Source organism: Equus caballus, chromosome 22 (genome assembly GCF_041296265.1).
Source record: "Equus caballus isolate H_3958 breed thoroughbred chromosome 22, TB-T2T, whole genome shotgun sequence".
NCBI lineage: Eukaryota > Metazoa > Chordata > Mammalia > Perissodactyla > Equidae > Equus > Equus caballus.
The window spans coordinates 11,418,548-11,435,057 of record NC_091705.1 but is presented as its reverse complement, the minus strand read 5'-3'; the positions used below and the strand labels follow the sequence as shown (position 1 = coordinate 11,435,057).

The window sequence follows — 16,510 nt, the reverse complement described above, 5'->3', positions numbered from 1 at the left end:
AGGCCAGCCCCAAGATACCATTTCTTATTAAAAGCTATTCAATTAAGAGAGTGTGGTTTGGGTACAAAATAGACAAATATATCAATGTAACAGAATAAAGCTACAGTTCAGACACAGACATACGTAAATTTAGATATTTAATACATGATCTAGATAGCATTTCAAATGAGTAGGAAAAGGATAGGCTATATATGAGAAGTAGAAAGAACACACAGTCATGGGAGTCAGACTGTTCTATAAGTGTGCCTGCTACCAATTTATTGCTTCTCATCTACAAATCCACCCTTCGTTGCCTGATCTGCAAAAATGGATATGGGCCCTTTAAATATGTTTCCTTTGTCAGCGGGCACACTGGTAAGCCTTGTCAGTAGAGGGCTCTGGAGATACACTGCAGGAGGAAAGGGTGGCTTGCTAGCCAGGCTCCTAGAAAGCACCAGTTTTTCTCCACTAGTTAGCCCACATGGTATTCTCCAGTGCTAAGTGCCCGCAGGGTGCAGCTTTCTCCAGCATTTGGCCACCACACCAGCTCCTGATTCAGGCCATAGCAACACAGCTGAAAGCCCCAGAAAGAAGGGGACTGTGCCTAGCTCAAGTCACTGATCTCTATACCTTCCCCTCAGCTCCACAGGCACACATGGCAAAGTGTTCCCAGGGGGACGGCTCTCCAGTGAGCCAAAAACCCAATCTTTATCCTGTGCAACAGAGGTTTAATTCCCATAGCTTCCTGACTTCTGTGTGCCCACCTACCAGCGCTCCCCTCTGCCCCACAGGATGCTCCTGCTCTCACAGTGACTGTGGCACAGGTAACCCAGCAACTTCTCTGCCAGACAGTAGGCTGCAACCACACTTTCTTCAACAAGGTCAGAAATCCCTTCTAAGCGGATCCTTTCTTGGGTCTTCTGCCTCTGTCTTAGGATACACTTTGAATTCTCTCTATCTTTATATTTACTCTCTTATCACTGTTTAATAATTCTTTATATTAAATTTCTCCTATTTAAACTACTGTGTGGTTAAGGTCTTCTAGTTTGACTCAGACTGATACAGTAACCTTGGACAAATTACTTAGTCTCTTCTGTGTCTCACTTTCCTCATATGTAAAATAGGATAAAAGTACTGACCTCATAAGGTTACTGTGAGAACTTAATGATTTAATATATATAAACTACTAGAGAACAATGAATAGTATGTAATAGTCACTCAATAAATGGTAGTTATTATTGTTATTATTGTCATTCAATAAATTATGTAGGGACAATTAGTTGGTCACTTCAGGAAAAACAAACAATGCACTCAAGAGGCAAATGAAAAATAAATTATACACATATTAGAAGAAAATATAGGTGACTATGCTTATAATTACAAGAGAGAGAAACCTTAAGAAATGCAAAATACAAAAGTCACAAAAGAGAAAGTAATGTTTGAGAAATAAAAATTTTAAATTCCAACATAATAAAGCAAAATATAAATACAGTTAAAAGGCAAGCCACACAAGAGGTATGAACAGTCAGGTCACAAAGAAATGCTAATGGCCTTTAAACATACGAAATTTCATTAAATGCCAATAAAATTTCCTAATATAAGAAATTAAAATTAGAACTGATTGACATATTCTAACCTATCACAAAAATCAGAAAGGATATAGAAGATTGGAACAAATGAATAACCAAATAGACCTAACTGACATATATAGAACACACCCCAACAACTGCAAAATACATATTCTTTTGAAGTTCACATCGAACATTTATCAAAACACACCATGGGCCATATAGAGAGTCTCAAAAAGCTTCAAGGGATTAGAATCATACACTGCATGTTCTCTGACCACAGTGAAATTAAACAAGAAATCAACAACAAAAAAAAGCTAACCAAAAAGTCTTTAGGTAAATAAATTTGACAAGTCATCTGAAAAAGACAAATTCCCTGAAAAACACACAAGAGAAAAAGAAAATACAGATAGTCTTATAACTGTCAAAGAAATCAAATTCCATTCTTTAAAGGTCCCACAAAGAAAGCTCCAATAATTTAGAGTTACTAATAAATTCTTCCAAACAATTAAAAAGAAACATTCCAATCATACACAAACTCTTTCAAAAAATAAAGAAAAAAAATCCTCATTTCATGAGGCCAGCCATAACATGATTCCAAAACCTGAAAAGATTATAAGAAAGGAAAATTAAGGCCAACCTACTACATAAACATAGATGTCAAAATCTTAAACATCAGCAAATCAAATCCAGCAGAATATAAAAAGATAAAAACTTATAGCCAAGAAGACTTTATGCCAAGAAGGGAACATTAAAAAATTTATCAGAAATTTCATATGTAACAAAACAAAGGAGAAAAATCTATTATCTCAAAAGATGCAGAAAAGCACTTAATGATATTCAATATCCATTTATAATAAAAACTATCAGCAAACTAAGATCAGAAGGGAAATTTCTCAATCTGATAAAGAGCATCTGAAAATCCTACAGCTAGCAGCATACAGAATGGTGAAATATTTAATGCTCTCCCTCTAAAATCAGGAACAAAGCAAGGACGTACACTATCTTACATTCAACATTGCACTGGATGTCATAGCCAGAATAATAATGCAAGAAAAAATGAAAAATTTAAATATTGGAAAGGAAAAACCAAAATTGCCATGATTCACAGGTGATATGATTGTGTATATAGAAACTCCATGGAAATCTATATTTTTTTAATGCTAGGATTAATAAGTGAATTTATCAAGGCAAGTAAATACAAAACTCAACTGTATTTCTAAATACAATAAAACAATTAGAATTGATATTTTAAATATATATACTTTATAACAGCACCAAAAAATACTAAATATCTAGAGTAAATCTAATAAAAGATATATGAGATTTATACTGGAAATCATAAAACTGCTGAGAAAAATGAATGATATATATGTATATATTTGTGGAAATCATAAAACTGCTGAGAAAAATGAATGATATATATGTATATATTTGTATATATGTGTATATATATATATACACATACATATTCCATGTTTGTGGACTGGAAGATTCAATATTGTTAAGACATCAATTGTCCAAAAATAGTTCTATGCATTCAACGCAATACCAATCAAAATCCCAGCAGGGTTTTATTATGGACATTGACAAGTTGATTCTGAAAGTTTTATGAAAATGCCAAAGATCTAGAATAGCCAGTATAATCTTAAAAAAAAAAGGGAAGTTGGAATTCTTATACTACCAGACATCAAGAATATAAATATTTATATTCTTAAATATAAAGACTATAAAGCTACAGTAATCAAAACAGTGTGGCACTAGAAATAAATAGATCAATGGAATAGAATAGAGGGTACAGAAACAAACAATTACACATACAGTCACCTGATTTGCCAACACAATTCTGTGAGGAGAGGATTGTCCCTTCTATTGACAATGGCAATGAATCATTTGGATATTCATAAGAGGAAAAAAATTAATATCGGCTTCTACCTCACATACACTAAAACTAACCTGAGCTTGATAAGAGAGTTAAATGTGAAACATAAAAAACAATAGAACTACTAAAAGAAAATGATGGAGACTATCTATCTTAACTTTGGGTAGGCAAAGATTTCTTAAACAAAATACAAAAGCAATTAACCATAAAGTAAGTGGTTGGTAACTTGAAGCTCATTAGAATTAAAAACTTCAGTTTATCAAATGACAGCATTAAGAGGGTGAAAAGGTGAGCCACAGACTGGGAGGAGATATTCATAAGACATATATCTGACACAGGATATGTATCTAAAATATAAAAAGTACTCTGACAAATCAATAATAAAAATCCAATAAAAAATATGCAAAAGACACACACTACACAACAGGGATGTCTATAAGTTCAATAAGTGTATCAAAAGGTTCTCAGTATCATTAGTCACCAGGGAAACTCAAATTAAAAGAATAATACCACTGCACACATATAAAAATGGCTGAATTTTAAAAAGAATAACAACACGAAACATTGGCAAGGATATAGAGTAACTGAAAGGCTTATACACTGCTGGTGGGAGTACAGGTTGTAACAACTTGCTCTTGAAAACTGTCTAGCAGTTATCTACTAAAGCAAAGCATATATGTACCTAAACTTATCATTCCAAATCCTAGGTTTATACCCAAGAGAAGTAAGTACATATGTCTACCAAAAGACACGTACAAGAATATTCATTGCAGCTTTATTCATCAGTCAAAAACTAGAAACTATTAAAATATCCACTAAGAGGAGAACATATAAATAAGTTATTATATATTTATGCAATAAAATGCTACTAAATAATAAAATGGACAAAACTACTGTGACCCAAAACATGGATCAATCACACAGGTATAATGCTAAGCAATAGAAATCAGAGACAGAGGTGTATAATTCTACTCATATGAATTTCAGGAACAGGCAAAGTTAGGATTAGGGGAAAAGGAGGAACAGGAGCAGGGTACAAGAGGTACAAACTAGGAAGAGGCATAAAGAACCCTTCTGGGATGATGAAAATGTTCTATATTTTGACATGAAAATGTTTTATGCCTTGATCTGGGTGGTTTACATGGTCATATACATCTAAAAATTCATGAAACTTTATACTTGAAATCTATGCATTTCATGTGTATTTTGCTTTAATAAGTGAATTGTAAAGCATTAGATATGTCTTATAGGTATTGATGTGGAAAAAAATCTCAAAGACATCCTATTTAAAGAACAAAAGAAGGCTTCATAATAATATGTACCTTTATTTAAAAAGAAAAAACGTGCAAAACTCTTTCTGTTACATAAAAATATGGATAAATGCACTGTATTTTACTGGTTAAACCCTGCAAGGAGAAAAGGATGGGAAGGAAAGATTTGGAACACCAAAGGTAAATTTTATTTATATCACTTGATCTTTTTTTTAAAGATTGGTATCTGAGCTAACATCTGTTGCCCATCTTTTTTTTTTTTCCTTCATCTCCCCAAAGCCTCCCAGTACATAGTTGTATATTCTAGTTGTAAGTCCTTCTGGCTCTGCTATGTGGGACGCCCGCCTCAGCATTACTTGATTACCACGCCCAGGATCCAAACCAGAGAAACCCTGGGCCACCAAAGCAGAGCGTGCGAACTTAACCACTTGGCCATGGGGCCCGCCCTTCATTTGAATTTCTTAAGAATAAAAATATATTATTTGTGTATTTCAAATAACTAAAAAAGTAACTGAATATGCTAACTCACATTTTAAATGTCTGTACCTCTTGAAGGGATGGAGGAGAATGATCAAAATCTAACAAAGACTTGGACATAAGTCACTTCACTGTTTTCTTTAATACTATTGGTATCTAAGATTTCATGTTTTAAATTTAGTAAAACAAAAAATGTTTGTTTTCAACACTATTCCAAGCAAGAAGGGTGGAAAATATTGGACTAAGTCTTTAGGAAGCATGAAATTGTAATATTCATAGTTTAGTTTTTTAAAGAATAGAGAGAGTGCATTATAATGTACACATACCACTCAGTGCTCCAACAGCTCCAAAATTTAATGATTTTCCATCCATTATGCTGGCATCACACTCAATTTCGCCCAAGAGATTTAGATTAGATCCCATTCCTGCATTTGTAAAAGGAGAATCCTAAAAGATCAAAACAAATATTAAAATACCATTAGTCTTGAAGATTTAATGTCAATCCTTCATAAACTGTTCCAAAAACTAGAAAGAACACTTCCTAACTCATTGTATGATACCAATACTACCCTGATTCAAAAACAAAACAAAGGCATTATGAGGGAAAAAAACTACACACCAGTATACCTTGTGAATACTGACACAAAAATCCTCAAAGAAATACTAGAAAAACAAATCAGCAAAACATAAAAGGATTATACACCAAGAACAAAAGAGACTCCAGGAAAGCAAGTTTGGTTTACTATCTGAAACTCAATGTAATACATCACATTAATAAAATAAAGGACAAAAAAATGATCATATCAAGAGGGAAAAAGCATTTGACAAAATCCAAAACCCTTTCATGAGAAAAACACTCAACAAACTAGAAAGAGAAGGGAACTTCCTTAATACGTTAAACGGCATCTGCAAAAAGTCCACAGTTAACATCACAATTAATCATGAAAGACAATATTTTCCCCTAAGCTCAGGAACAATACAGCAATGTTCACTCTCGCCACTTCTATCCAACATTATGCTGGATATTCTGGACAGGATAATTAGGCAAGAAAAAGAAATAAAGAGCATCTAGATAGGAAAGGAAGAGGTAAAATTATCTCTATTCGAAGATGACATGACCTTGTATACAAAAAATCCCAAGGACTCCACTAAAAAACTATTAGAACTGATAAACAAATTCAACAGGGTCGCAAGATACAAGATCAATATACAAAAATCAATTGTATTTTTATACATTAGCAATGAAAGATCCAAAAGTGAGATTACAATAATATCATAAAGAATAAAATACTTAGAAATAAATTTAACAAAAGAAGTGTTAGACTTGTACACTGAAAACTACAAAACGTTGGGGAAAAAGACCTAAATAAATGGAAGGAGATCCATGTACATAGATCAGAAGGCTTAATATCTTTAAGATGGCAATACTCCCACAAATTTATCTAATTTTACAAAATCCCTTGTCAAATCCTAGTTGCCATTTTTTTGCAGAAATTGACAAACTAATCCTAAAATTCATATTTCAATGCAAGGGACTCAGAATAGCCAAAACAATCCTGAAAAGAAAAACAAAACTGGAGGGCTCACACTTCCAGGTTTTACAACTTACTACAAAAAAAAAAAAAGTAATCAAGACAGTGTGATATAGACATATAACTAAGGATAGACATATAAATCAATGCAATAGAATTGAGAGTCCAAAAATAGCCCTTACATTTATGGTCAATTCAACAAGGATACAATTCAATAAAGAAACAAGTGCAAAACAATTCAATAAAGAAAGGATAGTGTTTTCCAGAAATGGTGCTGAGACAACTAAATATCCACATGCAAGAGAATATCTGAGTCAGAAAGCTCAGTTAATCCAGAAAATTAACTCTGTTCTAAGGTAACACCAATATTACCTAGGAAACCAGGGCAATTCTGGATTTACGTAAAGATCACCAAGTGCCCAAAATCACCTACCAATGTCCCTAGTTAGATGGATTTCTGCCGGATCCAAGGAAAACGGACCACAACATTACGGCATTCCTAATACATACCTAAAATTTAAGCAAAGAGGTCACAGATTTGAGACAAGGGCTTTTGCCCTAATGCAGCTAGACAATCTAGCTGTCCACAGAATTTTAAAAATAAGATCAAAGGGTGGAAAATTAAAAAGAGTTACATAATTAAACAGAAAATGAGTGATACAGATAATAAATACTTTGAGGACTCAAAAGGAAATGGCCTACTATGAGATGGAGAAGTTAATAGGCTTCTTGAAGGATGTAAAACAAGAGCAAAAGCTAGTCAGGAGGCTAGAAAATTCCAGTTGATGGATGTGATGTGAGCAATATGTAGGCGACAGGAAAGTGTCAGAGTCACAGAAGACACATTCAGCCAAAAGGGCTGGCTGGAGCCAAATATGGAGATTGCTCCACACCACTCACCAGAGTCTGGACTCGATTGTGAAAACAGTGAGAATCCAGTCAAGTTTTCAGTACAAGAAAGTCAACATGGGCATATTGGTCAAGCAAACATAAACTGACATTCATATATTTTATGAAAAGGAAGGGGAGGAGACTGAAATCAGAGAGAATAAAGTGGAGGCTATTTTACAATGTAGGCTTGCAATATTGAACTCTTAGTATGGAATGATAGCAGCAGGAAAAGAAAATAAGAGAGAGAGAGAAAAAGACCAGAATTTTCAAAGTTGGGAGATAAATACAACCATTAATTTAAAAAAGCATTTTACAACATGGAGGGAAGAGTGTGCATAATTAGGCGTAATAAGTTTGAAAAAGGCCTTCTAAGTGAAAATTCTAACTAAATCAGTTCACAACTAAATCTTAGGAAAGAGATCACACTAAAGAAAGATTATGGGGGGCCGGCTCCGTGGCCGAGTGGTTAAGTTCACGCGCTCCGCTGCGGCGGCCCAGGGTTCAGATCCTGGGCGCAGACATGGCACCGCTTATCAGGCCATGTTGAGGCGGCGTCCCACATGCCACAAGTGGAAGGACCTGCAACTAAGATATACAACCGTGTACGGGGTGGGAGTTTGGGGTGATAAAGCAGAAAAAAAAAAAAAGATTGGCAACAGTTGTTAGCCCAGGTGCCAATCTTTAAGAAAAAAGACAAAAAAAAATTAAGATTATGGCTTAAAATAGATGAAGACTGAATTCTTGTCCTGGATTATTTCATATATTAAAAAGTATAAAAATCCAGATCAGAAGTCTCTATAGCACAGAACAGAGAGATTGTAAGCACAAATAAATTATCACCATATTACAAGGGTTTTTTTTACATTCCATAACCTCCCTTGCCTCATCATGTATATCCTTCAAAGTATGTGAGAAAGGAACTGAAGTGTGAGAAAAATGTAAAGCATCAATATTTAGTAATTCCCAAAATACACATAAAAGATCACAATTGTATAGTATATACACCATCTCAACAATCCTTGAAATGAAATGTATCAACTAATTGGCTCTACAAAATTAATTTCAACATACATCAAATTAAAAATCACGAACTGAACAAACTAACCTACTCTAAAAATTACTCCTGTATGATGATTTAAATTGACATTTTAAAAATACATAAGAAAAAAGTATATAACAAAATCAAAAGATATCTGAGAAGCAATTTTTTTTTCAAAAATATTTCTCCTACTTCAAAATATATTTATAACTTCAAAAGTGTCTCTAGTGAACTTCTACTTCTGACTATGAAGGCATAATACAGATATTTGTCCTAACTAGAAAATCAGACAAAATATATAAAACAAACAGACTTCATTCAATGGCCAGCCCAGGGCTATGATCCTGAGAGAAGAGAGACAAGTCAGGTACTTCAACTTAATTCCTAAGAGATACTTTCCAAGCCATAGTACAGGGAAGAGGAACCCAAAAAAGAACCAACGTTCTTCCAGAGTTGAGGAGATACAGTTCTGAGTTCAGGAAGGCTAGAATATACAGTACAGGGTACAAAGAAGAGAGAGAAAGAGACAGAGAGAACTCCAGAGACGCAGAGGGGCCTTGAGTCTTTAAATAAGTATTAGTCCACATATACTTGTGAGGAAACTACCAAGGCCAAAGAAAGAACCTCTGGAAAACAGTAAGCTGAACAATTTCTGGAGCTCACACATTGGGAAGGATAGGTCACGTTCCCACCAGCCAGAGAGAGGATATCAGGGAAAGTCTCAGGAGGTAACGCCTCAAGAGTTGGGCCAAAGTAGCCCTAGAAACAAGGCTACCCTAAGACCTGCACTAACAAGGTTTTAAGGTAAGCCTCAAAAGGATCAAACTTATTTAAACTAACAACAGTGTCCAAGAACAAAGTCCTACAATATTTGAAGAAATACAATATCCAACTCCCAAAAATGTAAATTCACAACATTTAGTATAAAACCAAACATGACCAGACACACAAAGTAGCAGGAAAATATGACCTATAACCAGAAGAAATGATCAAACAATGAAAACAGGCCCAGAAATGACACAGATGATAGAATTAGCAAATATTCTTATGTTAGCTAACAATGTTAAACTAGCTTTCATAAAACACATTCTATATGTTCAAGTAGGTATAAGAAAACATGAGGATACGGAGGAAAGAAAGGAATCTATAAACTAATAGATAGGGGCCAGCCCGGTGGCATAGTGGTTAAGTTCATGCACTCCACTTTGGTGGCCTGGGGTTCGTGGGTTTGGATCCTGGGCACAGACCTACACACCATTCACCAAGCCATGCTGTGGTGGCATCCCACATACAAAACAGAAGAAGACTGGCACAGCTGTTAGCTCAAGGCCAATCTTCCTCACCAAAATAAATAGAACTTCTAAAGATAAAAAATATAATAATCTTAGGTGAAAAACACTTTGGAATAGAAAAAGGGTTTTGCATTAGGTAAAAACTAAGGAAATCTGAATGAAGTATGGACCTTGTTTAATAATAATGTGTCAATATAGGTTCATTACCTGTGAAAAATACATGATACTAATGTAAGACGTTAATGATAGGGGAAATTAGGTGTTGGTTATATAGGAATTCCCTACACTATCTTCTCAATTTTTCTGTATATCTAAAACTGTTCTACAATAAAAAGTTTATTAAAAAAAACAATCAAGACACAGTTTGGGAGGAAAATGTTACAAAACATAAAGGTAAAGGACTTGTATCTAGAATATATTAAAAATCCATACAATTCAGTAAGACAATCCAAAGTTTTTAATGGGCAATTTTATGGAAAGATTGCAAATAACACATGAAAAGATACATGACATCATTAGTTATTAGGGAAATGCAAATTAAAACCACAAGATACCACTACATAACCACTAAAATGGTTAAAATTAAAAAGACTAATAATAATGAGTACTAACAATACTGAGTATTAGCAAGAATGTGGAGCAACTGCAACCCTTGTACATCGCTAGTGAGAATGAAAATGGCAAACAGTTTGGTAGCTTTCTTTAAAGTTAACCATACACTTACCATAGATGCAGCAATTCTATCCCTAAGTATTTATCTAAAAGAAATGAAAGCATATGTCCACCTAAAGACTTGTCTTCACCTGATCCTATCGTCTTCAACCAGAACAGCCAAAAATTGGAAACAACTCAAATACCCATCAACTGGTAAATGGATGATAAACAAACTGTGATGTATCAATACAATGAAATACTACTCAGCAAAGAAGGAACAAACTCCTATTATACCCAACAATATGGATGAATCTCAAAAGAATTATGCTAAGTAAAACAAGCCAGTCACAAAAGATCACATATTGTATGATTCTATTTATACCAAATTCTAGAAACGGCCAAATTTTGATAAAAGGCAGATAGTGGTTGCCAGGGTCCCTGAGAGGAGGGGATCAACTGCAGACAGGAATGCGAAGGATTATTTGGGATGACGGAAATGTAATACATCATGATTTTACTGGTGGTTACATGATTATATACATTTGTCAAAACTCATCAAATTGTACACTTAAAATTGATGAATTTTGTTGTATATCAACGAAGCTGACAAAAAAAGTGTACCTATCACTTGGTATAAACTGATCACCCTATATGATAACTTTCCCCTTATAAATAATATATATAAGCTTTTTAAATGTCATTTGTTGATTTTATGACCTGAATCATTTTATACAACTAGTAATCATTACATCCAATCAATAGCCAGCAATCCTTTAAAAATCTGTCAGGGGGCTGGCCCAGTGGCGTAGTGGTTAAGTTCGTGCACTCCACTTTGGTGGCCCGGGATTCACAGGTTCAGATCCTGGGCACAGACCTACATACTGCTCATCAAGCCATGCTGTGGTGGTGTCCCATATACAAAGTAGAAGAAGAGTGGCACAGATGTTAGCTCAGGGACCATCAGGGAAGATGGTCCTCAAGCAAAAAGAAGAAGATTGGCAACAAATGGTAGCTCAGGGCCAATTTTCCTCACCAAAAAAACAATCTGTCAGACCTTGTTGTTCCCCTTTGAAAAACTACAATCGTTTCCCATCATACTTAGAATAAAATCCATAGTGCTAATTTCCAAGATTTACTGAAAATCTGGACTCTCCCTCCCTCTCCCAACTTATTCCCTCCTACTTTCCCTCTCCCCTACTATGCACCAGCCCCAAGGATCTCCTTGCAATTCCCTGAGCACACCAAGAACACTCCCACCTCAGGGCCTTCAGATTTGTTCATCCATTCCTTTGAAATGTTGAGCTAGTAGGAGAAAGAGTCAATAAATAAAAGATTGTGTGTGTGCACACAGAAACATACACATACTCGTATGTATAAACAGCCAATGTCCCATGGTGATAGGTATTATAAAGAAGAATGAGGTGGTATAAGAAGGGACAATGGGTACTTTTCCCTTTAACCAAAAACTCCCTTTCTCAACATCTTCCCATGGTTTTCTCCCCCATTTCATTCATGTCTCTGCTCAAATAACATATCAGAGGGCCCTCCTCTTACTCACTTAGCATTTCCCCAACCTTCCCCAACCATTCTCTTTTCTTGTACTATTTTCTTTTTTATGACACTTCTTACTACCTAATATTATACATAATTTTGTTTACCTAATTCTCTCCATAGACCATAAACTCCATAAGTTTTGGTGTTATATCCCAAAGTCTAAAGTAATGCTTGCCACACAGCAGGTACTCAAAAAATATTTGCAGAATGGGGGCCGGCCTGGTGGTGCAGCAGTTAAGTGTCCATGTTCTGCTTTGGCAGCCTGGGGTTCGCCAGTTCAGATCCCAGGTGCAGACACGGCACCACTTGGCAAGCCATGCTGTGGTAGGTGTCCCACATATAAAGTAGAGGAAGATGGGCACGGATGTTAGCTCAGGGCCAGTCTTCATCCACATACACAAAAAAAAAAACAACAGGAGGAGGATTCGCAGCAGTTAGCTTAGGGCTAATCTTCCTCAAAAAAATAATTTGCAGAATGAACAAACAGGAGTTAATTACAACCAGATATAAGTAGAATAATTGACGACTGCAAATTATAATCCCTTAAGCAAGCTGATATTTATTCTTACAGGTTACTCCTTTAGAGAAATGCCAGGAAAATGTAATACAGTGTTAAGAATCTAATCTTTTCAGCAAAATAAATTCAGGCAGTAGTATTTTCAGTTTCTAAAAGATAAAATTTTAAAAGCAAAGTATTTTTTAACCTTACTCATAACTTTCTAAGGGGACAAAGCTTTAAAAAGTAAGATCCTTTTGACTGCTTATCCCAGCAAAGAGAGGGCAGGAAAACCAAAAAGGCGAGTCGGGAGCTACACCCCCACCATGACATGGAAACCCTTCCCTATTAATGAAATTTGGAAACAGCAAGCCAAGGAAAAGATCTGCAAAGCATTACTCTTTCACTATAAACCACAACCTGTATTACCCATTTAATGTCCTTTGCTGAAAGCATAAAATAAAACAAGAACTGTTTGCAAGGCTATGGGGTATACTGTACCTCTGGGGATCTATTATGAGACCTCTATTAACAGCTCTTACAGATGCAAACAATTTAGTGCTCAAATGTTGTACAAATACTAGACTGGCATACTATAAAATCATTTTTATATAAAATTATTTATGTTTGTCCAATTTCCAATCTTCCTTTAAGGAGAAGCTAGACATTTACAGGAAATTACTAATATATTAGTATTTATACCCTGTTATTTAAGTGCAAATTCAACAAACACATCATGAGCTGAATGAAATATGGTAGAATGAAGTTATGTGATAATACAGTTTCTTGTTCAAAATTAAGTATGCTAAGATACCAAAATTATTTTAACTACTGCCTTCGTTAATAAGCAGGTAGCTTGATTAATCTAAAGTTGAGAAAAGGAAAAAAACCCAGCTTTTGAAACAAACTATTTCTTGAATCTTTTTTAAATAGAGTAATAAAAACAGGATGTATACCCCATGTTGTTATAGTCTCTTTCAAACTAACAGTGGTAAACTCTGCACAATCCACCTACTTTACCTGACACTACCCTAAGAAATACAAATTTCCTGGTATTTCATCATCAATTTTCATTATTTACAGGACGAATGGAGGCCAATGAAAATGTATTACCAAAAAATCATTTGGGGATTTTTTTTGTTTAGCAGCCAATTAAGCTCAAATTTTCAAGAACTGGACTGTTGAAAGATTTCCAATTTAGATTCCTCTGTGGTGGTGTAGGTTAAGATTCATTCATTCAAAAAGTATTTATTGGACACCTATCTGGAAGGCCAATCTTTTCTGTAAAGAGCCAGCTATATTATATAGTTCAGGCTTTGTGGGCCACACAGACAACTCTACAACTACTCAACTCTGCCTTTGTAGCATGAACACAGCCAGAGAAAATACACAAACGAATGAACATAGCTATGTTCCAATAAAACTGCATTTATAAACACTGAAATTTCAATTGCATATAATTTTCTGGTGTCATGAAATATTATTCTTCTTTTGACTTTTTATCAACCACTTAAAAAGCAAAAACTATTCTTAGTTTGTGGGCCATTCAAGAACAGGTAGTCATCTAGACTTGGCTTTTAGGCCATAGTTTGTTAATCCTTGACCTAAACCATGGAGATACAGCAGTGAACAAAACAGAAAAATATCCTTGCTCACAAGGAGCCTCAACTCTAGCTAAGGGAGACAGACAATAAGAAATTAAATAAATTAGACGGCATATTAGATAGCAGTAAATATGGTGGAGAAAAATGAAATGGGGTAGGAGGTAGGGACTACTTACTGGACATGGTCAAAGAGCTACAAGAGGAAGACAAGAAGACCACAGGGGTAGTTACAATTTATTTTTCTTACTAAGTGTTTATTTTGACATAATTTCAGACTTACAGAGAAATGCAATAGTAGTATGGTCTCCAGAATATATGAAGAACTCCCATAACTTTCACTAACAATGAAAAAATTAACCAGTTAAAAAATGGGCAAAGGACTTAAATAGACTTCAATAGATATTTCTTCGAAGAAGATATACAAATGGTCAAGAAGCACATGAAAAGATGTTCAACATCATTAGTCATTAGAGAATCGAAAACTGTAACCACAATGAGGTACCACCACTTCACACTCACGAGGATGGCTATAATCACAAAAACAAAAAATAACAAGTACTGGCAAGAACGTGAAGAATTTGCAACGCTTGCACATTGCTGTTGGTAACATAAAATGGTTCAGGTGCTGTGGCAACAGTTTGGTGGTTTGACAAAAAGTTAAATACAGAATTAGTTTATGACCCAGCAATTTGGTACTCAAACAAATACTCGTACAGGAACATTCACAGCAACAGAATTCACAATAGTAAAAAAGTAGAAACAATCCAAACGTCCATCAATGGATGAATGGGTAAACAAATTTGGTATATACATGAATAATCTTAAATAATATTCCACACACAAAAAATGAAGTATTGATACATACTACAACGTGGATGAATCTTGAAAACATCATGCTTAGTGAAAGAAGCCAAACACAAAAGGCCACATATTGTACGGTTCCATTTATATGAAATATCCAGAAGGTAAAGCCATAAACACAGAAAGTAGACCGGCAGTTGCCACGAGTTGAGGGGGGAGGGAATGAAAAGCAACTGCTTAGTGGGTACAGGGTTCCCTTTGCAGAGATAAAAATGTTTTGGAACAAGACAGAAGTAGAGGTGGCAGAACATTATGAGTGTTTAAATACCACTGAATGATTTGCTTTAAAATGATTAATTTTGTGATCCATGGAATTTCACCTCAATTAACAAGTAAGAAAGGCAGATGCAAAAGAATACATAATGCATGGCTCCATTTCAGAACAGCTTTACCCTGGAGGGCCCAGAAGGGGGCACGAAGGGTCTTCTAAGAGGACTGCAAATGTTGTGTTTCCTGATCTGGGTGCTGGTTACACAGGGCTATGTTCACTCTGAAAACTTCAAGGAGCTGTCCCCTTAAGATAAACGTATATACTTTTCTATATGTATACACTTCAACAAAAAAGTTTTGAAACTATAATGTAAAATTTTGAAAATAAAAGAGTAATTGCAATTTTTTTAAAAAACTATACCATTGTGAAGCAAAGGATCCAAGGGTTCTCTCTGTATTACTTCCTACAACTGCATGTGAATCTACAATTACCTCAAATAAAAAGTTTTTTTTAAAAAATCAGAAAATGAAAACTTCCACATTCCCATCCTCAAAGATTCTGGTTTAGGTCATATGAGGCGAAGATAAGGAATCTTCATTTTTTTGAACAAGTTATCTCAAGTGATTCTGATCCAGCTGGACCATGGCCCTCACCTTGAGAAACTTCGACCTAAATGAACTCCACAAGCTGCTTAACTTCACTTTTTCCGTGAACTCCATCTTGAGGAGGCTTGTAAAGGCATCTGTGAGCAACAGCACGAAGGAGGTGGAGAGTAAGAAAGTACAAATGAGCCATGAGAAGCTACAAATGCTAACCACTCTGGCAGCCAGGATTCAATCTCAACCGGAGAAAAATTAGATGAATTGGAAAAAAGACTAATAAAATGTGAGATTCACTGGTAAAAGGACATACAAAGCTTTCCAGGTAATCATCACCGATGCAGCCACAATATTATGCACAAATCAATGATTTTTCTTAGTATGTTTTCCATTAAGAAGTAGTGGAATGAAGATAAGATAAATGATGTTGGAAGTTAAATATCCTTTAAGAGGTTAGCGAGACAATGTTTAAAAATCAGTGCAATGTGCTTGTACTTGTGGTCATTTCTGGTACGTTCTTCACCACAAACACTGAAAATAATATTTTACTACTGGGACCAAAGGTAAAGAAAGGGACAACTTAGTTCAAGCTTAGTTGGC

At 35.1% G+C, this 16,510-nt stretch overlaps 1 protein-coding gene across 12 annotated transcripts in view; it reads right to left on the bottom strand.

Moving 5' to 3' along the window:
• The window catches only part of TASP1 (taspase 1), a 244,078-nt gene that overhangs the window by 200,315 nt on the left and 27,253 nt on the right, over nt 1-16,510 (bottom strand). For all 12 annotated transcript variants that reach the window (XR_011430799.1, XR_289232.4, XM_001492241.6 and 9 more), the window contains one exon: nt 5,504-5,624. Coding sequence is in view for 10 of the 12 variants with exons in the window: in XM_001492241.6 (XP_001492291.1) it covers nt 5,504-5,624 (121 nt within the window). In the remaining 2 variants the exon portion in view is untranslated. The remainder of the gene's footprint in view (nt 1-5,503; nt 5,625-16,510) is intronic.